Source organism: Garra rufa, chromosome 25 (genome assembly GCF_049309525.1).
Source record: "Garra rufa chromosome 25, GarRuf1.0, whole genome shotgun sequence".
Taxonomy (NCBI): domain Eukaryota; kingdom Metazoa; phylum Chordata; class Actinopteri; order Cypriniformes; family Cyprinidae; genus Garra; species Garra rufa.
Genome location: NC_133385.1, coordinates 24,200,235 through 24,223,082, shown reverse-complemented (window position 1 = coordinate 24,223,082; position 22,848 = coordinate 24,200,235). Strand labels below are relative to the sequence as shown.

At 35.5% G+C, this 22,848-nt stretch overlaps 1 protein-coding gene across 1 annotated transcript; it reads left to right on the top strand.

Moving 5' to 3' along the window:
• Window positions 1-6,832: 6,832 nt before the first annotated feature.
• LOC141301814 (uncharacterized) lies at window positions 6,833-22,545 on the top strand. Its single transcript, XM_073832010.1, has 20 exons — window positions 6,833-7,125; window positions 7,325-7,453; window positions 7,599-7,721; window positions 7,881-8,033; window positions 8,170-8,349; window positions 8,423-8,600; window positions 10,609-10,731; window positions 10,888-11,073; window positions 11,165-11,302; window positions 11,704-11,835; window positions 11,980-12,399; window positions 12,494-12,631; window positions 12,888-13,025; window positions 14,837-15,073; window positions 15,165-15,344; window positions 15,497-15,709; window positions 15,797-15,940; window positions 19,623-19,925; window positions 20,016-20,153; window positions 21,535-22,545. Exons 1-20 carry the CDS (start codon window positions 6,925-6,927, stop codon window positions 21,621-21,623), a joined length of 3,543 nt encoding a protein of 1,180 aa, XP_073688111.1. The 5' UTR covers window positions 6,833-6,924; the 3' UTR covers window positions 21,624-22,545.
• The last annotated feature ends 303 nt before the right edge of the window (window positions 22,546-22,848 follow it).

The window sequence follows — 22,848 nt, the reverse complement described above, 5'->3', positions numbered from 1 at the left end:
TCTGTCACAGTGTTCTGTATTTTGGTAGTTCTCCCCTTACGGAGCAACTCCAAACTTCCTCTGAGTGGTTTGAGACCCTTCATGAATCCTCAGAAAAGAAAGAGTGAGCAAATCCTGCACTGACCTATTTATACCCATGGCCAGCTAATTTCTGCACACCCAATTTCATTGGCCTTTTCTTAATGATGTTAAAGGTGTTTGGGCTCCCAAAAGCAATCCCTCGACACAACGTCTCCATTCCCTCCATCAGGGAATGAGGGTTACCATACATAACAAAGGCGTTCTACTGTCATCGATTAAACATCATTTATCTTACTTTAAATAAAAGTGTTAATTTCCAGGCTGTTTGCTGATGTTTAGTTTGTATTTCTTACATTTCTTAGATGGCTCCCCCAAGAAGAAACAGGCGGAGCAACAGGCCGCTAAAGTTGCTCTGCGGCATCTGTCAGTTATCCTCAGCTGTCCTCCAATATCAGATACTGAGAAGAACTTCAAAGGTCTTCTTAAGGAGTGTCTAGAGACACTGAGACTGACTCATGTCTATGGAGCTACAACTGCTGCAGAATCTATCAATCAGGCAGCAGTGAAAGAACATTCGAATGTGAAGTCTCTAAAGGAAAGATTGTCAAAGAGTCGGACAAACTTTATTCTCCAACATATCCCCCAGGTTGAAATCTCGCTGCCCAATTTGTGGTCTTCAGCAGACAAGCTGAATACCTCACAGAGGGAAGAGCCCTGCATTGACTGCACAGGTAAGGAGCATATAAATAAAAGATGATGTGCTACTGCAATGGACACAAGAAGGGAGCACTAATGGTACACAATTAAACGACAAGTTTTGTATGTTGTATGTTGTATCCACTTATACATCTTTGTGTATTTTACAGATATCGATGAGCTGTTTAATGTATATAATCTCAAGCCACCACACATTAAAGTGGGGAAAATGGCATTTGAACAGAATTTCAAATGTACTGTGACAGTCAACCTGGAAAACTACAACTGTGCTAACAAACAACAAGGTTACAACTCCAAGAAAGAAGCCATTAGAAAAACCTACCTGTTACTCTGACATGCATTGGCAATTTTGGATCCAAGCAGTGGTTTGTTTTTTGTTTATCTATTTTTATTGCTATACAGTATATTTGTTCCTTCAGTAATGCTTTAAATAGTGCTCATTATCTGTATTTCAAGATGAAAAGATGTCCAGTGCGCTGGTGAAGGAGCACTTTTCTCAGAGGTCTCTTACTCCTCCTCAAGAAGATGCTGAAGAATCTGAAAAGCTATTTTACTGCTCACTAAAGAATATAACTTATGATGTGAAGTATGAGGGACAAGGTTAGTATAAGTGTCTTATTTTTTTCATAAAGACTGATGAAACTGCATGCATCTTGTGGAAGAACACTCTCTGTTCTCTCTGTTTATGTCTATGAAGAGTCACGCAGTTACTGTGCTACTCCGCAGTGGTTCCACCAGTACCAGTCTGAAATAGTCTGAATATAAAAACTGTAAGTGTAATGTAGTGATTCAGGATAAGCCATAAACATGGTTTGGAAAATGGATTCATCATGTACTCGCTTGTTTTATAATTTTTGTACATTTTAAACACAAAAAAGTTATGGACTGCAGCTTTAAAGTTACTTGTTTTTCAAGGTCAATGACATATAAGTGTGTCCAAGACAAAGAAACAAATACTTATAATCTTTTAAAAATCCTGTTTAAAATGTATGTCCAAAGTTCAGCAATGTACTCTTTGTATTTGTGTTCGTTTTATTTGGCTTTAAAAAAAACTTTTATACCATTTTTAACAAAAAAATTCCTGTGGTGTAAGCATCCAACACATTTTCTTTATATCTTAAATACATATACAAGACCATTATTGTCCCCATAAAGTTTTAAAATTTAAGGGAAAAGTTGTTTCTTTTTATCATAAATAATATACAAATTCATAAAAATTAAATACCTGTATATATGCCATTGTGTTTAAATATGAAATGGTCTTTTTTAAGCGTTTTCAGATGTTGAAGCCAAGTTACTTGCTCTCCAAAAAGCCCTTAGTTCACTATCACCACTCTTTGGTTATCCTTCACTATCTGGAGCTGATACTCCTGAAGGGGTGCAAAATCAGCTAAGCTCCATGCTGAAGAGGGGCCATCAGAGAGAGCCTGTCATTGACCTGAGGTCTGAGGAACGGGCCTTTATCCAGCTGTCTTTCTGTGACTACACACTGACCTGCACATGTCAAAGAAAGAAGAAAGCAGCTCGAAATCACCTAAGTGAACGTATACTGGGTCTGCTGGGGGTAAAGCCAGGTCAGAGCCACTAAACACTTTTTCACACTTGGCATGTTTGCTCTGGTCTAAATCCAAGTGCAATTGTTCTCACTGCCATTAAATTTTCTAATAAAGTATGGTCCCATAAACATTCTTAGAACGTTCTGGGAAAGTTACTGGGCAACTTCCTAAACACCAGTGGGGACGTTCTGAGAAAGTTCTAATAGAAATAGATTTTTTTTTAATTACTCTTACAGGAGAAATCAGTCCATCTTTGAGAAACAGTGTAGATGAGTGGTTCATAAAGCAGAAGCTGTCACGGCCAGTGTTTGAGAACACAGTAGAGCCACATGGAGCAACAGCTACTTTCTCTGTCCAGTTAACCTGCTGCAGTCCAGGTGAGTTCATATCATCTCACATATATACTCACAATACAATAAATGTTAAAAAAATAAAAATATTTTAATCATATAATCCCACATGGAAAGAACCTATATGAGGATATATGAAACCTATATGCAGTATATATGCACATATATGATAATATATATGCGTATATATGCCACATATAGGCAAAATTGAGGTGCATATATGTGCATATACAGGCCATATAGGTCTCCTGTATTGCTTCTTTATAAGCCCTATATGTACATACAAGCCCACATGGAAAGAACCTATATGAGGATATATGTGCATATATGTACACATATATAAAATTGGCCATTTTCCTATATTATATGTACATATATGCACTCTGGAAGGCTGGGCTGAACCAGCGGAGACTCTGGAAGGCTGGGCGGAACCAGCGGAGGCTCAGGAGGGCTGGACAGGACCAGCGGAGACATTATTAGATTGCACTCAGGAGTAGAAGTCAACTCTGGATGGGGTTTGGAGACAGGAGTGAAGTCTGACTTGAATTTAGGGACTGGAGTCGGTTCTGGGCTCCAAGACATTCCCTCATATTCCACAAGTATTCCCAGGGTTACATCTGCAACAACCTTTTCTGAATTAGACTCTGGAATTGCGATCTCATCCACTGGGATAGACTTTGGGGCTAAAGTGGGCTCTGAAAAATAAACTGACGGTACTAGGAGTACTGGAGGGACTTGGGGTGTCAGCAAATGAGTTACACCGGCATTCTCATCGACCTCACTCACCATGAAGGATGATCCATCTAGCAAAAGAACATGATCGATATATTGTGCTAGGGTACCGGTGATTGTTGCTGCTGGTGCTTGGAGGAAAAGTGAATCATCCAGACCAATCCAGAACACAGACTTTAAATGTCCCATCATTCCAAGGTACCTGGTGGGCAAGCGAGAGGAACTCATCAACATAAACCTCGATTGGACGGCCATCTTGGGTTAGAGAGAGGATTTGCTTGGTCGGATCAAAAATGGAGCTCATGATGCTGTTATCTGTTGGGTCTGGTCTTCTGTCAGGATTACACAGACCAGAGAGAGATGAATTACATTCCAAACAGGCTTTATTGAATACAACAGCATCGATCAGGGAATAGAAGATCAGATAAAGATGGGAGATGGAGCAGGAGGAACATCAAACAGGTGAACAGACACACACACACACACACACGTTTAGAGGACTGGATGAAGAAATTATCACTTTCCTTTCATTTCTTGTAGCAAGATTGCCCAATCCTTGGAGATGGAGACACAGAGCTGATGACTGAAGACAAGGAACTGGATGGTGGAGATCAGAGATAGGAGAAATGGGGGTACAAACAAACAACAGGCAAGTAGACTTCAGGTGAGTAACAATCCAAGGGAAAGATCTGAAAGGTCTTAGACAAGACTAGACAAAGTGTGTGTGTGGTGAGTCCTTTAAACCAGTACAGGTGGAATGAGAGACAGCTGGTGATTGTAACAGGATGATTGGTGACAAGGAGCAGGTGAGTAGCAAGAGGGATGATGGGAAATGTAGTTGTGACTAGGTGACAGAACTGGTGACCATGACACTAGTTGAGCGTTGCAACATCTCTGCTGGACACGACAAAGCGACAGTTGCAAATCATTTTAACTTTGAAGCCGAGAGCAAATACCTCTTCATATTTTCTGCATTGAGCTTTTGAAAGACCAGCACCTGCCTGGGTTTGTGTGAATTAATCTATGGTTTTCTATGGTGTTACAACTGTAATCACTTTACCATCTTGTATATTTCTTAAAATGTTATGGTATCCTTTTAACAATCATGTTCAAAAATATGTCCATTAATAATAGACACACAAATATTATTGTTTTAACATGCATGTGTGCATGTGTGTAAATGTGACTTATCATAACACTCTACAACAATGTACAACAATATAAAATATGTGTATTTTTAGAGCACAGAGTAACGTTTGCAATGACATATGTTAAAGCTTAACATTCATAAAAGAGCAATAAGCTACCCAACAAACAGGGGACGTCCCCGGACGTTGCGAACGTCCGTTTAGGTCCGCAGTACATCCGCTTTATAAAGTTCGCTGACGGACGTTCGGAGGACATCCGGATTTGTTCTGATTTGTAACGTTCTCTGGCGGACGTTTTTGGGGAAGTCCGCATTTAGTCCACTTTGTAACGTCCTCAGAACGTCTGCCAGCGAACATTACAAAGTGGACTAAATGCGGATGTCCCCAAAAAAGTCTGCCAGTGAACATTACAAATCAAGCTAAATGCGGACATCCACAGAAAGTCAGCCAGCGAACGTCCACATTTGGTCCTTTTTTTGACATTGGCTGGTGGACGTTTTGGGGATGTCCGCATTTAGTTCGCTTTGTAACGTTCGCTAACGGACGTTCTGAGGACATCCGCATTTGGTCCACTTTTTGACGTTCACTGGCGGACATTTTGGGGACGTCCACATTTAGTCCGCTTTGTAACGTTCACTGGCAGACGTTCTGAGGACATCCGCATTTGGTCCTCTTTTTGACTTTCGCTGGCAGACGTTTTTAGTAATATCCGCATTTAGTCCGCTTTGTAACATTTGCTAGCGGACGTTCTGAGGACATCGGCATTTGGTCCTCTTTTTGACGTTCATTGGCGACGTCCGCATTTAGTCCGCTTTGTAACGTTCGCTGGCGAACGTTCTGAGGATGTCCGCATTTGGTGCTCTTTTTTTACTTTCGCTGGCTGCCTTTTTTATGGACTTCTGCCTTTAGTCCAATTTGTAACGTTCGCTGGCCGATGTTTTGGAGACGTCCCCAAAATATTAGTTCGCTTTGTAACGTTTGCTAGCGTACGCTCTGAGGACGTCCGCATTTGGTCCTCTTTTTGACTTTCGCTGGCTGCCTTTTTTATGGACGTCCGCATTTAGTCCGATTTGTAACGTTCGTTGGCGGACATTTTGGGGATGTCTGCATTAAGTCCACTTTGTAATGTTCGCTGGCGGATGTTTTGAGGACGTCCGCATTTGGTCCTCTTTTTGACGTTCGCTGGCGGACATTTTGGGTACGTCCGCATTTAGGTATGTTTTGGTTTTGGTCAACATGACCAGCTAAGGACCAGCATTAACCAGCAAAGGACCAGCATAAACCAGCAAATGACCAGCATCCCAGCACCAAAACATACCTAACCAGCATATGCAGTTTTTTTTTTTTAAACAGGGAGGTCCGGCAGGGATTGTAGATTGAGAGGGTGAATAACCAGCGGTCTCTCCACCCTCAATACCACGACTGTGGAGAGACCCTTGAGCAAGGCACCGAACCCCCAACTGCTCCCCACTGCTCTGGGTCTGTGTGTTCACTACTGTGTGTGTGCTCTTGGATGTGTTGAATGCAGGGCACATACTTATTCTTGGCCACAAGTCACGGCCTTTCCTTCCTGTCCTGTGAATGCAAGTTATTTAAGATGTTTCAACTGTACAAGTCTCAAATGCACTCATCCTAGCGAACTGGGCCTCCTGTTTTAGTACATTAATGCCACATTAAGTGTTTTAGAATTTCCCAAAACATGTCTTGAACTATAAGCACTGACCGCACAGAGCTTTATGAACCCTTCATTTACAAGCTGTAATATAAACAGGAAATGTTTGTCAGAATGGTTTAAACATCTTTGAGAGAAAACGGAAGTTTTGACAGGGAACACAAATACCTTTGCGAGCGAATGTAAAAGTTTTGCGTGGGAACAAAAAGTTTCTCGAAGGGATGCAAAAGTAAAAAAATAAAAGAAATAAAACATTTTTCCCTCCCACCAGATTTTTTCCCACCACGATGTCCCCTTAGGTCTAATGAATTAATAATGGTTCTTATTTATTCCACTCTCTTTAGATAATAATTAACTTAATAATGAATATTCCTATGAAATTTAAATTTAAGATAAATTCTGGATGGGATAATGTATTTGAACAAATGGCAAAAAGAAAAGACGAAATTACAAGATAGAAAATGCGACATACAATTATAATCCTAATATTAATGCCATTCAATTTTACTTTTATAACTACGACTACCATGGTACTGATGAATATCAATAAGACGTTATTGTTTCCTTCCTTTTGCTTTGTTTATGCAAGATGTTGATTTTTCGATCATCTGGCAACTTCAGGAGTCAGCTGACCTGCTGATGACAGTGGAGGCACATCGCATCGGAGCTCTTCTGTAACAAAATTGTGATCGATCCCTGCGATTTATTATTATTATTATTTAGCGACCATGAGCAGCACACAGTCTTGCAATCGCTTTACTGATGAAAAGTACAAAAACTGGCTGAAAACAACGGAGAGTCTTTACATACTGAGGAGCCGAATTGAGGACTTCATCGAAAAGGAAACCGAAACTTATCACAATTCTCTTCGAAACAAACCTAACCTCAATAGACAGGCCTGTGAGCAAACGTGCAAACTTGCGAATAAGGTAAACTGTAATTGTAAAGTTATTCCTGCTTAACACAACAATTTAGAATAATAATGTCACATTAAATAAAATTGTTTATCAACACAAATTAAAAAATAGCAATACACCAAAAAGTGTAGAAGAATGTCAATTAAAAAGTTTTCTGGGAGTGTCTGTACATCGTCTGTACTCTTAAACTGTGTTTTGCTTCTTTCATCAGCATCTCTGCCAGTTGTGTGAACACTGGAAAAAGGAAATCATTGCCAGTCATAATGGGAATCGTAATAATATGCACTGGGACAACTGCCTTCCACATCTATGGGCTACAAATAAGTGGGAAGTTGCCAAAGTAAGTTGCTTTCATCATTAATAACATTGCATGATAATATAGTGTTGCTACTGAGTGCTGTCTGTTATATATAGCGAACAAAAAACCTATGTGCATTACATTTTTAACATTATTGATTGCATGTCTCACATATTTCTTATGACAGGCACATATGCCACGTGGGCAGAAAAAACATAGCAGTTTTGAGCACTTTGATATTTCTGCCATCCTGAACTTAATAAGTTCCTGTAAACATTTCAAGAACATCCCAGCACAAAGTGTAAACAACGTAAGTATTCTGAAATTCACCTTTAAGTTGTCCTTTTCAACATTACATCATTCTGAACCATTTCATATTATATGTGCTAGAGTATGTGACGACTTTTTCTGTGTTAATATCAAATACTGTTGTGCTAGATAACACATTTGACACTTTTCAACAATTCAGGTGATATATGTAAGGAACAGTGTAATGCATTCACCTGACTTCAAAGTGAGCAACGAGGACATGAAAAAGCATCACAGTACACTCCTGCAGCTGGCCGAGAAGCTTGTACCTCATGTCCCAGAAATGAAAGACTTGGAAAAGGAGATAAAAAAGGTGGATGGAAAATTATTATTTTTATTATTATTATTAATAGTGATTAGGATAATTTTGCTCTTCAATATAATTGTAGAGCCTATTATTTATCATTTAATTCAGTACTTAACCAAAAGCTTTTCAAAATCCTGTACAGTTTTACAACATCTTGGACAAGAATTTCAATCAATCGCTGTGTGAGGTAGATGGCCAACTTGAAGATGTCCAGACCCTGAAAGACCGCCAGACAGTTCTGGATCGTGAGCAGCAAGCCATGAAAGATAGGATTGAAGACATTATCTCACGCTTTGAGGGGAACCAAGATGAAAATATCCAAGTAAGTACAGCTCATCAACAGTAAACTGTGTGAATTGCATCTCGTCTGTTCTAAAACATGACTTTATGTTAAGGAAAAACCTCAGGACATGAAGAGTTTCCTTGACTTCCTGGACCAAAACAAAGATCTTGTGGAGATCCTGGGCCCTGAAGTCAACAAACTTAAAGAGATGCAGGCAAGAGTTGATCAACATGAGGAGGAGATAAACAAGCTGACAGGCAGAGTGGGCCAGCTGGAGAAAGTGACACATGGTAAGAGATCTGAGAAGGTAATAATACCAATAATATTTATGTTTGATTTAGTAATTTAGCAATCTTTCTGCTTGTGGGCCAAAAGTGAACTCACAAAGAAAGTTAAACCACACATATAGGTGCATCTCAATAAATAACAATGTCGTGGAAAAGTTCATTTATTTCAGTAATTCAACTGAAATTGTGAAACTTGTCTGTTAAATCAATTTAACTGAAGTAGTTTAAGTCTTTGGTTCTTTTAATTGTGATGATTTGGCTCACATTTAACCAAAACCCATTAATTCACTATCTCAACAAATTAGAATACTTCATAAGACCAATAAATAATAATAATAATAAAAAAAACATTTTTAGTGAATTGTTGGCCTTACAATGTATGTTAATTTACTGTATATGTACTCAATACTTGGTAGGGGCTCCTTTTGCTTCAATTACTGCCTCAATTCAGCGTGGCATGGAGGTGATCAGTCTGTGGCACTGCTGAGGTGGTATGGACAGTGGTTTCTTTGACAGTGGCCTTCAGCTCATCTGCATTTTTTGGTCTTTTGTTTCTCATTTTCCTCTTGACAATTCTCCCTTAGATTCTCTATGGGGTTCAGGTCTGGTGAGTTTGCTGGCCAGTCAAGCACACCAACACCATAGTCATTTAACAAACTTTTGGTGCTTTTGGCAGTGTGGCCAGGTGCCAAATCCTGCTGGAAAATTAAATCACCATATTTACAAAGGTGGTCAGCAGAGGGAAGCATGAAGTGCTCTAAAATTTCTTGGTAAACGGGTGCAGTGACTTTTGTTTTCAAAAAACACAGTGGACCAACACCAGCAGTTGACATTGGAAACTTAACACTGGACTTCAAGCAACTTGGGCTATGAGCTTCTCCACCCTTCCTCCAGACTCTGAAATACAAAACTTGCTCTCATCTGGAAAGAGGACTTTGGACCACTGGGCAACAGTCCATTTCTTCTTCTCCTTAGCCCAGCTAAGACGCCTCTTGTCTGTGGTTCAGGAGTGGCTTAACAAGAGGAGTACGACAACTGCAGACAAATTTCTTGACACATCTGTGTGTAGTGGCTCTTGATACCTTGACCCCAGCCTCAGTCCATTCCTTGTGAAGTTCACCCAAATTCTTGAATCGATTTCGCTTGACCAGCCTCTCAAGGCTGCGGTTCTCTCGGTTGGTTGTGCATCTTTTTCTTCCACTCAACTTTCTGTTAACATGCTTGGATACAGCACTCCGTGAACAGCCAGCTTCTTTGGCAATGAATGTTTGTGGCATACTTTCCTTGTGAAGGGTGTCAATGATTGTCTTCTGGACAACTGTCAGATCAGCAGTCTTCCCCATGATTGTGTAGCCTATTGAACCAAACTGAGAGATCATTTTGAAAGCTCAGGAAACCTTTGCGGGTGTTTCGAGTTGATTAGCTGATTGGCACATAATCATCCCAATTAAAAAGAATCAAAGACTTAAACTACTTTAGTCTGTGTGCATTGAATTTATTCAATACACAAGTTTCACACTTTAAATTGAATAACTGATCCACGACATTCTAATTTATTGAGATGCACTTGTAATATCCAAAGAAAATTACTTACCCTCATGTTGTTCCAAACCTGGAAGACCTTCGTTCATCTTCAGAACACAAATTAAGATATTTTGGATGATATTTAAATCCAAGAGCTTTCTGACCCTGCATAGACAGCAATGCAACTGACAAGTTTAAGGCCATATGACATAGTCCATATGACATCCGTTGGTCAACCGTAATGTTATAAGGCTACGAGAATACTTTTTGTGAGCCAAGAAAACAAAAGGTGAGGGGGAGTAATTAATGACAGAATTTTCATTTTTGGGAGAACTATCCCTTTAAGTACACTTAAGTAACCTATTGTCAAACTTTAAAACAGAACAAAATAATATGCTAAATTACGCAAGTTTTACTCACCTTACGTCATTTTGAGTTTGCAGCAGTATCATTGTAATCAGATTGTCTAATTCCAATGTTTATTTAGCCACAGACTCAGCTTTTCCTGGCAACCCACTGAAATACAAGAATCACCTTTATGAATATTGTCAGGCAAAGAAATGGCCAGAGGACAAATTTCCAGTTTTTTCAGAGGATCAAGAAGCACAAGGTAACACATTCATCATTGTTCACTTAATATTAAATGCAGGATAGTCCTTTAGAAACAAATATTGTATTTGTTTAGACATACAGGAAAAAGTAGATGAAATTCTTTAATTTAACTTAGAATAAACAGTTAATCATGAAGTTCACATACTTTGTACAGGTTACAGAGGTAAAGTGACAGTGAATGGGCAAAGTTTCATTGGCAAAAGGGTGACTAACGACAAAAAGACTGCGCATCAGGAGGTCGCATACATTGCCCTCGAGCAGCTGAAATTACAGGAAGAAAGCTCAGATGAACCATCAAGCTCTGCCATACAATCTGAGGCCTCGTCTATTTCTTCCTCAGGTAAAATTGACTAAGAAATTGTACTATTGACATATGGCGCACTGAGAAAAATGTATGATAGAGTACGTCATTTTATATTTTGAAATTTCAGGAGGCCCTTACTTTGGTAAAGTGACTGTGGATCTCAGTCGGGAAGTTACGTCTGATAAATGCTCTTCAAAAGAAGAAGCAACTGAAGCAGCTTATAAGGTTTTATGGGAAAGCTTTTGCAGCAGTACTTCGGCAAAAGGTAAAAAATAAATATTTTTTTATATTAATAAAAAACTTTAAACACAAGGTATTACTGTGAAATGCATACAAGCATGTTTGCATGTAATGTTTTTGGAAATAAATCCGTTTATGCAATTTGTTTATTGCCTTTTCAAGCACATCAGGACTAAAATAACATCTTTTTGTCATATTACATATTTCTTCTATTTTCAATTTTACATTTTGTATTTCTCGGGACAAATAGAAGTTTAAGGTTAACCTATTGTCACAATATTTTTAACCAGTTCAAAACATATCCAAAAAGTACTATGGTAACACCATGTTTTTTGGATACATATTCTCTCATGTATTTAGGGTTTTAAGGTTAAATTGATTTTCTGAAGAGCTCACTAAACCTGGTTTTCTTTCTCGCTGCAACAGGTCGAACATACAAGTCAGTGACAATGGAGTATTTCAACACAAATGGCTTTCCAAAACCAATAGAAGATTTTGATGACAGCACCACCATTTGCAAGCTCAAACTCATTGGGCCTTTCACTTTTTGTGACAAAGGTAACTGCCTTTGTACTTAGTCATGGGTTAAAAATAATTGATTTTCCTTTCACTACAGGTTTGCGTTGATTTACAAGCTATTGTTCACTGACGCTGATATATAAGCTATTGTTTGCTTGACGTTGTATTTCTTGCATTCCTTAGATGGCTCCACCAAGAAGAAACAGGCAGAGCAACAGGCAGCTAAAGTTGCTCTCGACCACCTATCAAAGATCCTCAGCTGTCCTCCAATATCAGATCAAGAGAAGAACTTCAAAGGTGTTCTGAAGGAGTGTCTAGAGACATTGGGTCTGAAAAATCCTGTTTATGACACAGATAATAAAGTAGAGATCAGTGAAGAGCCCATGTCCACTGACATCAGCTCAGACGTGGTTACTTCTACAGTATCCATCAGTCAGGCAGCAGTGAAAGAGCATTCGGACTCAACGTCTGAAAGCGTCTCCACATCAGCACAGCCCCCATCAGGCCAAAAGTCAGTCCATGTTCCTGTTCATGTGCAGCCAGACCCTCCAGACTCCAGCTCTACTGCCTCACAAGGGAAAAAGACCAGGATTGACTGTCTAGGTAATGAAGCACATAGGAAAAAAGATGATGTGCTATTGCAGGAGACAAAGCTACATCAAAAATTTAATAAAAATAAATATTTTTGACATTTCAGAAAAGTTTTTCTTTGGTAAAGTGACTGTGGATCTCAGTCGAGAAGTTGCATCTGATAGATGCTCTACAAAGGAAGAAGCAACTGAAGCAGCTTATAAGGCTTTATGGGAAAGTTTTCGCATCAGTGCTCCAGCAGAAGGTAAAGTAAGAAGTTTAGGTTCGATTTCAAATATTTCATATAAAGTCATATATCAGTATATTCACATGTACAGTATTTGACCTACACTTGAGGCCTAAAATATTAAGTATAATATTTTACATAAAGTACTTCAGGAGGATGAGTGATACTGTAGTTGTTTTGGTGTTACTGTGGGCCAGATATGTTAGAAAGCATTAGAATATGTTAAAATGGTTTTCAGAACAGCATAACCTGGTTTTAATTTTTGCTACAACAGATCAGACGTACCGGACAGGGATCATAGAATATTTTAACACGCACTGTTTACAAAAACCAACAGAAGAGTTTGTTGATGATGAAAACACAACCGTCTGCAAGCTCAAACTCATCGGACCTTTCACTTTTTCTGACGAAGGTAACTTAATGTTTACTTTTTTTTTTATTTAACAGTCTTTGGGTGAATATTTGACCCCCAAAACAAATCAATCAAGCTTAGTGTTAGTTCTGGCAGGTCACGTCTGTCAAGTTCACGTCAGCTTTCACGTCACGTTTATCTGAACATTTATATATAAGGTCCTTCAGTATTATCAGCAGGTTTCACATTGCTCTATAGCTAATTACCCTCCTCCATCCCCAGCTCCTCCTCTCTTCCAGTCACAATTCAGCCTTCTAATTCTCCTTTGAATCATATTAATTTCTAAAATGTGTACATTAAATTATTGAACACTAATATCTGCAATATATTTATGCTGGTTCTGTTCTGTTTACCCTTATTTATATACAGTGCCTTGCGAAAGTTTTCATATTCCCCTTAAATTTTTCCCGTTTTGTTATGTTGCAGCCTTAAGTTAAACTGCTTTAATTTAAAAAAATGATTTGCAACAACTTTTTTAAATTAAAAAACTTAAATAAGTACATTGCATAAGTATTCATACCTTTAATGCGGTACTTAGTTAACGCACCTTTATAGCCTTAAGTCTTTTTGGGTATGATGCAACAAGCTTTGCACATCAGCTTTTGGCAATTATCTGCCATTCTTCTCCTCACCTCTTTACCTCTCAAGCTCTGTCAGCTTAGGTAGGGGCTGGCAGACATTTTCTGGTTATTATCTAGAAATGTTTTACCCCAGGCTCTGCCAAGTCTGAGGTCCTAAATGCTCTGGACTGGGTTGAGCTTTCCTTCTACTCTGATAAGTCCCTCAGTCCCTGCCGCTAAAAAAACAGCCCCTCAGCATGAGGCTGCTACCAGCACACTTTACTGTTGGGATGCTACTGTGCAGGTGATAAGCGGTGCCTGGTTTCCTTCAAACATGATGTTTGGAATTGAGGTTCATCAGACTAGAGAATCTTGTTTCTCACAATCTGAGAGTTCTTTAGGTGCTTTTTTGCAAATTCCAAGTGTTTCATGTGTTTTCACTGAGGAGAAGATTGAGTCTGGCCACACCACCATAAAGTCCAGATCGGTGGAGTGTTGCAGTGATGTTTGTCCTTTGTAAGTTTCTTCCATCTGCATATATGATCATGGAGCTCATCTAGAGTCACCATCAGCTTCTCGGTCACCAGTCTAACCAAGACATTTCTCCATCGAATGCTCATGCTCTAGGAAGAGTCCTAGTCGTTCAAACCATCTTTCATTATGGATAATGGATGCTACATGTTTCTGTGAACCTTCAATACAGCAGAATTTTCTTCTCCAGACGTGTGGCTTGATGCAATGCTGTTTTTGAGCTCTACAGGCAGTTCTTTTGACTTGAGGGCTTGGTTTTTGCTCTTATATGCATTTTCAACTGTTAGGCCTTTAATTGAGAAGTGTGTGCCTTTCTAAACCATACTTATTCAAATTAATATGCCAAAGGTTAACCCCACTCGAACTGTAGTAACATCTACAAGCAATATGCATGCACCTGAGCTAAATTTCAAGTGTCTCAGTAAAGGGTATGAATACTTATGCAATGGAATCATTTAATTTTTTTATTTCTAATAAATTTGCAAAGTTGTTACAAACCTGTTTTTTCTTTGTCATTATAGTATATGGAGTGTAGATTGATCTGGGAAAAAAGTTATTTAAAGCATTTTAACATAAGGTTGCAACATAAAACGTGAAAAAAATTAAGGGTTGTGAATACTTTTAAAAGGCACTGTATATAGTAGTATCCTAATATAATTATAGATACATTTATCTATATTTTTTGATTTGGGGATGAAATATGACTCTTACGTTTCTTAGATGGCTCTACCAAGAAGAGACAGGCGGAGCAACAGGCAGCTAAAGTTGCTCTGGACCAGCTATCATGGATCCTCAGCTGTCCTCCATTATCAGATCAAGAGAAGAACTTCAAAGGCGTTCTGAAGGAGCGTCTAGACCAACTGAGTATCAAAAATCCCATCTATGAAACAGAAGAGTATAAAGCAGAAACCACTGAAGAGCCCGTCACCAGCGGTGTGAGCCCAAAGCTTTCCAACTGTGAGTTTAATTTGAAAGACATTAGTAAAAATTCTTGTATGTAGTCTATGACATATATTTTAAAAAATAAGGGTTTCATTTTTGTCTGCAGTATCTATCAATCAGGCAGCAGTGGAAGAGCATTCAGACTTGAAATCTGGAAGCATCTCCACATCAGCAAAGCTCCCATCAGGCCCGGAATCAGTCCGTGTTCCTGTTCTTGTGCAGCCAGACCCTCCAGACTCCAGTTCTCCAGCCACACAGAGGAAAAAGCCCAGGATTGAATGTCCAGGTAATGGAGCATGTAGGAAGAAAGATGATGTGCTATTGCAGGGTACATCAGTAGGGAGCGCTAGTGGCACATTGTATTATTAAAATGTCAAGTTTAAGTAAGCTGTTGCGACTCTGGACTCATTTACTTGTACATCTCTGTGTATTTTGCAGAAATCAATGAGCTGTTTAATGTATGTAATCTCAAGCCACCACACGTGAATGTGGAGAACATGAAATGTGATCAGAATGTCAAATGTACTGTCACAGTCAACCTGGAAAGATATACTTTTGCTAACGAACAAGGCTACGACACCAAGAAAGAAGCCACTCGAAAAGCCTTCCTGTTATTCGGCCGTGCAATGGACATTTTGGATCCCAGCTCAGGTGTATATTTGTGTATTTATGAATTCAAATACACCGATACATTTAAGTTCCTTAACTAATGCTTTTTTTCTTTACCTGTAATTTAAGATGAAAAGATGTGCAGTGCGCAGGTAAAGCAGCACTTTTCTCAGAGGTCTCTTCCTCTTCCTCAGGAAGATTTTGAAGCATCCGCAAAGCCATTTTACTGCTCAATAAAGAACATAACTTACGACGTGAAGTACGATGGACAAGGTTAGTATGAGCGTCTGAAGAAATGCTCAGCTTTGCATCTGAGAAATATTTTACTTTATTTTTCTACTTTATACAACCTCAAAACACTACTCTATACAAAAATTTTTTTTAGATTTTATTCATGAAACATTTCAACTTTATTCTCACAATTTTAACTTATTTCTCGTAATTCTGACTTTATTCTCAAAACATTTCAACTTTATTCTCGGAAAATTTCAACTTTATTCTCGAAATTAAAATTTTATTTGCGAAACATTTAGACTCTATTCTCAAAACATTTCAACTTTACTCTCAAAACATTTCAACTTTATTCTCGTAATTTAAATTTTATTTGCGAAACATTTAGACTTTTCTCAAAACATTTCAACTTTATTTTCGAAACATTTCAACTTTATTCTCGTAATTTTAAATTTATTTTTGAAACATTTAGTCTATATTCTCAAAACATTTCAACTTTATTCTCATAATTTTAATTTTACTTGCGAAACATTTAGACTCTTCTCAAAACATTTCAACTTTATTCTCGTAATTTTAATTTTATTTACGAAACATTTAGACTATTATCAAAACATTTATACTCTATTCTCAAAACATTTCAACTTTATTCTCATAATTTTAATTGTATTTACAAAACATTTAGACTATTCTCAAAACATTTAAACTTTATTCTCAAAACATTTAAACTTTATTCTCATTATTTAAATTTTATTTGCAAAACATAAACTTTATTCTCAAAACAATTCAACTTTAATCTAATAATTTTAATTTTATTTACGAAACATTTAGACTTTATTCTCAAGACATTTAAACTTTATTCTCAAAACATTTCAACTTTATTCTCATAATTTTAATTTTATTTGCAAAACATTTAGACTTTATTCTCAAGACATTTAAACTTTATTCTCGAAACATTTCAACTTTATTCTCAAAACATTTCAACTTTATTCTCATAATTTTAATTTTATTTGCAAAACATTTATACTTTTTTCTCAAAACAATTCAACTTTATTCTCATAATTTTAATTTTATTTACGAAACATTTAGACTATTCTCAAAACATTTATACTCTTTTCTCAAAACATTTCAACTTTATTCTCATAATTTTAATTTTATTTACGAAACATTTAGACTATTCTCAAAACATTTATACTCTTTTCTCAAAACATTTCAACTTTATTCTCATAATTTTAATTTTATTTGCAAAACATTTAGACTATTCTCAAAACATTTAAACTTTATTCTCATAATTTTAATTTTATTTGCAAAACATTTAGACTATTCTCAAAACATTTAAACTTTATTCTCATTATTTTAATTTTATTCTCAAAACATTTATACTTTATTCTCAAAACAATTCAACTTTAATCTCATAATTTTAATTTTATTTACGAAACATTCAGACTATTCTCAAAACATTTAAACTTTATTCTCATAATTTAAATTTTATTTACGAAACATTTAGACTATTCTCAAAACATTTATACTCTATTCTCAAAACATTTCAACTTTATTCTCAAAACAATTCAACTTTAATCTCATAATTTTAATTTTATTTACGAAACATTCAGACTATTCTCAAAACATTTAAACTTTATTCTCATAATTTAAATTTTATTTACGAAACATTTAGACTATTCTCAAAACATTTATACTCTATTCTCAAAACATTTCAACTTTATTCTCATTATTTTAATTTTATTTGCAAAACATTTCAACTTTATTCTCAAAACAATTCAACTTTATTCTCATAATTTTAATTGTATTTACGAAACATTTAGACTATTCTCAAAACATTTATACTCTATTATTCTCGAAACATTTCAACTTTACTCTCATAATTTTAATTTTATTTGCGAAACATTTAAACTCTGTTCTTAAAACATTTCAAATTTATTCTCGAAACATTTCAGCTTTATTCTCAAAACATTTCAACTTCATTCTCATAATTTTAATTTTATTTGCAAAACATTTAGACTTTATTCTCAAGACATTTAAACTTTATTCTCGAAACATTTCAACTTCATTCTCATAATTTTAATTTTATTTGCAAAACATTTAGACTTTATTCTCAAAACAATTCAACTTTAATCTCATAATTTAAATTTTATTTACGAAACATTTAGACTATTCTCAAAACATTTAGACTCTATTCTCAAAACATTTCAGCTTTATTCTCAAAACATTTAAACTTTATTCTCATAATTTTAATTTTATTTACGAAACATTTAGACTATTCTCAAAACATTTATACTCTATTCTCAAAACATTTCAACTTTATTCTCATAATTTTAATTTTATTTGCAAAACATTTAGACTTTATTCTCAAAACAATTCAACTTTATTCTCAAAACATTTATACTCTATTCTCAAAACATTTAAACTTTATTCTCAAAACATTTCAACTTTATTCTCATAATTTTAATTTTATTTACGAAACATTTAGACTTTATTCTCAAGACATTTAAACTTTATTCTCAAAACATTTATACTCTATTCTCAAATCATTTAAACTTTATTCTCATAATTTTAATTTTATTTGCAAAACATTTAGACTATTCTCAAAACATTTAAACTTTATTCTCATTATTTTAATTTTATTTGCAAAACATTTATACTTTATTCTCAAAACAATTCAACTTTATTCTCAAAACATTTAAACTTTATTCTCAAAACATTTCAACTTTATTCTCATAATTTTAATTTTATTTACGAAACATTTAGACTTTATTCTCAAGACATTTAAACTTTATTCTCAAAACATTTCAACTTCTAATTTCAACTGTAATTTCAATTTTATTCTCATTGTTTCAACTTTATTCTCATTGTATTAATTTTTCTTGAATCATTTAGACTTTTCAGATCTCTTTTATTTTTTAACTTGTGCACGATGCACGGTTTTTAATATTAAGTCTAAAATGTGTTTTAATGTCACTATTGATAAGGATTGTATGATCTTTGAGTAATATTAGTCTTTAAATGCAGGATATTTAAAGTGTATTTAATAGTTCTACTTACCACAATGAAATATACTTCATTATATCTTTAGTTGGACTTCAGCTCTACTTTCACACAATTAAAGTGTAATAAGTACAAAATTATTATTGTACTTTATTATTATTTATACTTTAAGTGAAACAGTTTAGTATACTAAAAGTACAATTGCTGGGTATTTTTATTAAGTACACAAAGATGTAATTTTGTATTTGTAGTATACTTAGCATGAAATAACTGTATCTTAAATATATATTAGTATATTTGTTACCCTGGACCACAAAACCAGTCATAAGGGTAGATTTTTTTTTCAACTGAGATTTATACATAGGACAATATTTGGCCAATATTCAACTATTTGAAAATCTAGAATCTGAGGGTGCAAAAAATTAAGAAAAAAAATAAAAAATCTAACTATTGAGAAAATCACATTTAAAGTTGTCCAGATGAAGTTCTTAGCAATGCATATTACTAATCAAAAATTGGGTTGAGATCTATTTACGATAAGAAATTTACAAAATATCTTCATGGAACATGATCTTTACTTAATATCCTAATGATTTTCGGCATAAAAGAAAAAAAAAATTTGCTACAAATATACTCATGCTACCTAAGACTGTTTTTGTGGTCCATGGTCACATTTTTTCTTTACTAGGGATGTAACACTTCAAATATGATATGGACTTTTTAGGGTCTTCAGAGGATGAAGCCAAGTTACATGCTCTCCAGAAAGCCCTAAGTTCACTATCACCTCTCTTTGGTTATCCTTCATTACTTGGATCTGATAGTGCTGAAGAGGTTCAGAATCAGCTGAGCTCCATGCTAAATGGGGCCGGTCAGAAAGAGCCTGTCATTGACCTGAAGTCTGAGGAACGGGCCTGTATCCAGCTGTCCTTCTATGACTATACTCTGAAGTGCACATGTCAAAACTCCAAGAAAGCAGCACGAAATCACCTGTGTGAACGTATACTGGGTCTACTTGGGGAAAAAAAAGGTCAGAGCTATTCAAGACCATCCAGTTTGTCTTTCTTAATGTACGTTACTACAAAATGATCATTTAAAACGTCTATCTTTCTTACGCCAGATAACAATGCATCTTTGAGAAACTCTGTACAAGAGTGGTTCACAAAAAAGAATCTGCCACCGCCAGTGTTTGAAGACACAGAAGAGGCGCTTGGAGCGAAGACTACTTTATCTATTCAGTTAACCTGCTGCAGTCCAGGTAAGCGTGCACATACACTCAAAACATGAATGTTTGATGTATTTATAAATGCTTAATAATAAATATATGCACAATTAATAGACCGTAAAAACAGAACTGTTCAAACGTTTGGGATTGGTAAGATTTTGTAATAATTCTGAAAGTCAACATGACTGCACCCGTTTTCTATTTGAATATATTTTAAAAGGTACTTTATTGCCTGAATTTTCAGCATCATTTCTCCAGTCTCCTTCAGAAATTATTCTAATAAACTGATTTGCTTTTCAAGAACCATTTCTTATTATTAATGTATATAACAGTTGTGCAGCTTAAAGGAGTAGTTCACTTCCAGAACAAAAATGTACAGATAATGTACTCACCTCCTTGTCTTTCAAGACGTTCATATCTTTCTTTCTTCTGTCGTTAAGAAACTGTGTTTTTTGAGGAAAACATTTCAGAATTTCTCTCCATATAATGGAGCTTGAACTTCCAAAATGCTGTTTAAATGCAGCTTCGAAGGGCTTTAAACGAGGAATAAGGGCTCTTATCTAGCAAAACTATCATTTTTTTTTTTTTTTTAATTAACAATTTAAATACTTTTTAACCTCCAACACTCGTCTTGTCTAGCTCTGTGTTGTGAATGCGTCTGGTTTAAGAAAGTTAGGGTGTGCTGAAAAACTCCTTTTCTTCTTCAACTTCAAAATCGTCCTACATCGCTGCTGAAGTACCGACCCAGTCTTTACAATGTGGACATGCAAAGGTCAAACGCCCTTGAGAAAATGAGATGCCGATCTGAGAATACGATAGTCTTGAACTGAACACATGCATAGCACAGAGCTAGACAAGATGAGTGTTTGAGGTTAAAGAGTATATAAATTGTAAATTTGTAAAAAAAAAAACGATTGTTTCACTAGATAAAACCCTTTTTTCTTGGCTGGGATCGTTGAGAGCCCTTTGAAGCTCCATTTATATTGCATTTCTCGGGGCACCATAGAAGTCCATTATATGGAGAAAAATCCTGAAATATTTTCCTTAAACATAATTTCTTTACGACTGAAGAAAGAAAGACATGAACATCTTTGATGACAAGGGGGTGACTACATTATCTGTACATTTTTGTTCTGGAAGTTACTCCTTTAATAATTTTGTACAAAAGGATACATTTTTAGGATTCCTTGATAAATAGAAAGTTCAAAAGAACAGTTTTTTTTTTATTAAAATCTTTTGTAACATTATACCATAAATACCCTTGCTGTTATATTTGATCAATTAAATGTAACCTTAATAGCAATGCGCTGAGTGTTAATATCTGAGAGTTCTTCTGTCAAGTTTGAAATATTTGTGTGTCATATCAAATGTCAAAATATTACAGTTGGTTACAAGTTGGTTGTTTGATTTCTAGGCTGGGAAGACAGCTGGGAAACTGCAAAGTCGAAGCTGCTTCAAGAGCTCAAGCTCAGATTTCGGTTTCTCGATGACAAAAGCAATTGAAATTTATTTTAGCTGGAGAAAAAAAAAAAATCAACCCAAAATGCATTGTTGGTCTTCGTGTCCTAATCTCCTATTGTAACTTGACTTGTTCTGGTGAAGATTTGATCAATCTGAAGTTGTTGTTTTTAAACTTTTCTTAATGCAAATATAGATTTACATTCTTAAATGTACATTTATTTTTAAACTTTTACATTTCCCTGGGATTTAAATCAGTGGTCATGGTATTGAATAAAACCATATATATTTTTAAAGATTTTAAAGATTTATACCAAAGGTATGCCAACTAAACCCTTTTAACGTATGCACAAAAAATTACAAATCAATTAAATGTACTTGTATTAAATAGAAAAGCAAGTTTCTTTCTTTCTTTTTTTTTTTTTTTTCAAAAAGCACTGATATTGCACTGACTTTCAAATCAAAGTTATATTCAGATTTAGGGGTTTGCTGTCTTTTGTGGCTGGAAAACTAATTGTAATCTACTTCTATGCTAAATTTTTAACAGTTTAATTGGTCAAGTGAATTTATTCATTCCACACTTGACTGCAGAGCCATTTTGCAGTATCAACATTTACTTGTGTTGGAAAATTGTAGTATACATGAAACAGATCTTCATAGGTGTAAAAGAGAAACTGAGTGGTATAATGTGGATTTAATAATTTTTTATCAACATTGCCGTTGAACTGGTGATTGTGCAATCTGAAACCTGTTTACAATGAACTACAAGAACTGTTTTCAAAAAGCTGTACTTTACCAAATACAGTGAAAATAGAAAACACATTAGTGATTTAGTAATAATGAAATGTATTAATTTATTACAGTTGCTCTTGTACAACTGTTGTAACCGGTTCATTTGCAATATTTATTGTACAACGCTGTATAACTGACATGTATAATTCTCTACAAATAAAATAAATGAAGTATTTCATGTCTACATTTTCATTTAAATTGTAAGCATGCATATAATAAGCAGGATAATATACAGTCAGCCAGTCATTATCTTAAAATATATTGGAACAATGACAGATTATGGGTAAATTTGTGAAATTTGGTTTCAAATATTGTCATAAAAGTAAGATAATAATTCACAATAAATACGAAAAACTCAATATTAACATTAATGGGCTGTTGAGTTATGACCAGTTTTGCTTAAACGTACCTGCCCAGGCAGGTTTAAGTGTAATGAAATCCTTAAACTTGTTTTTTTACCACAACCTATGGAAAAACA

Excerpts from the sequence above, each read along its gene's own strand:
- LOC141301814 (XM_073832010.1), top strand. The coding sequence starts at position 6,925 with ATGAGCAGCACACAGTCTTGCAATCGCTTTACTGATGAAAAGTACAAA. Across the intron at positions 10,732-10,887 it reads AGAGGATCAAGAAGCACAAG|GTTACAGAGGTAAAGTGACA; the intron begins GTAACACATTCA and ends TACTTTGTACAG. Across the intron at positions 11,074-11,164 it reads CTCGTCTATTTCTTCCTCAG|GAGGCCCTTACTTTGGTAAA; the intron begins GTAAAATTGACT and ends TTGAAATTTCAG.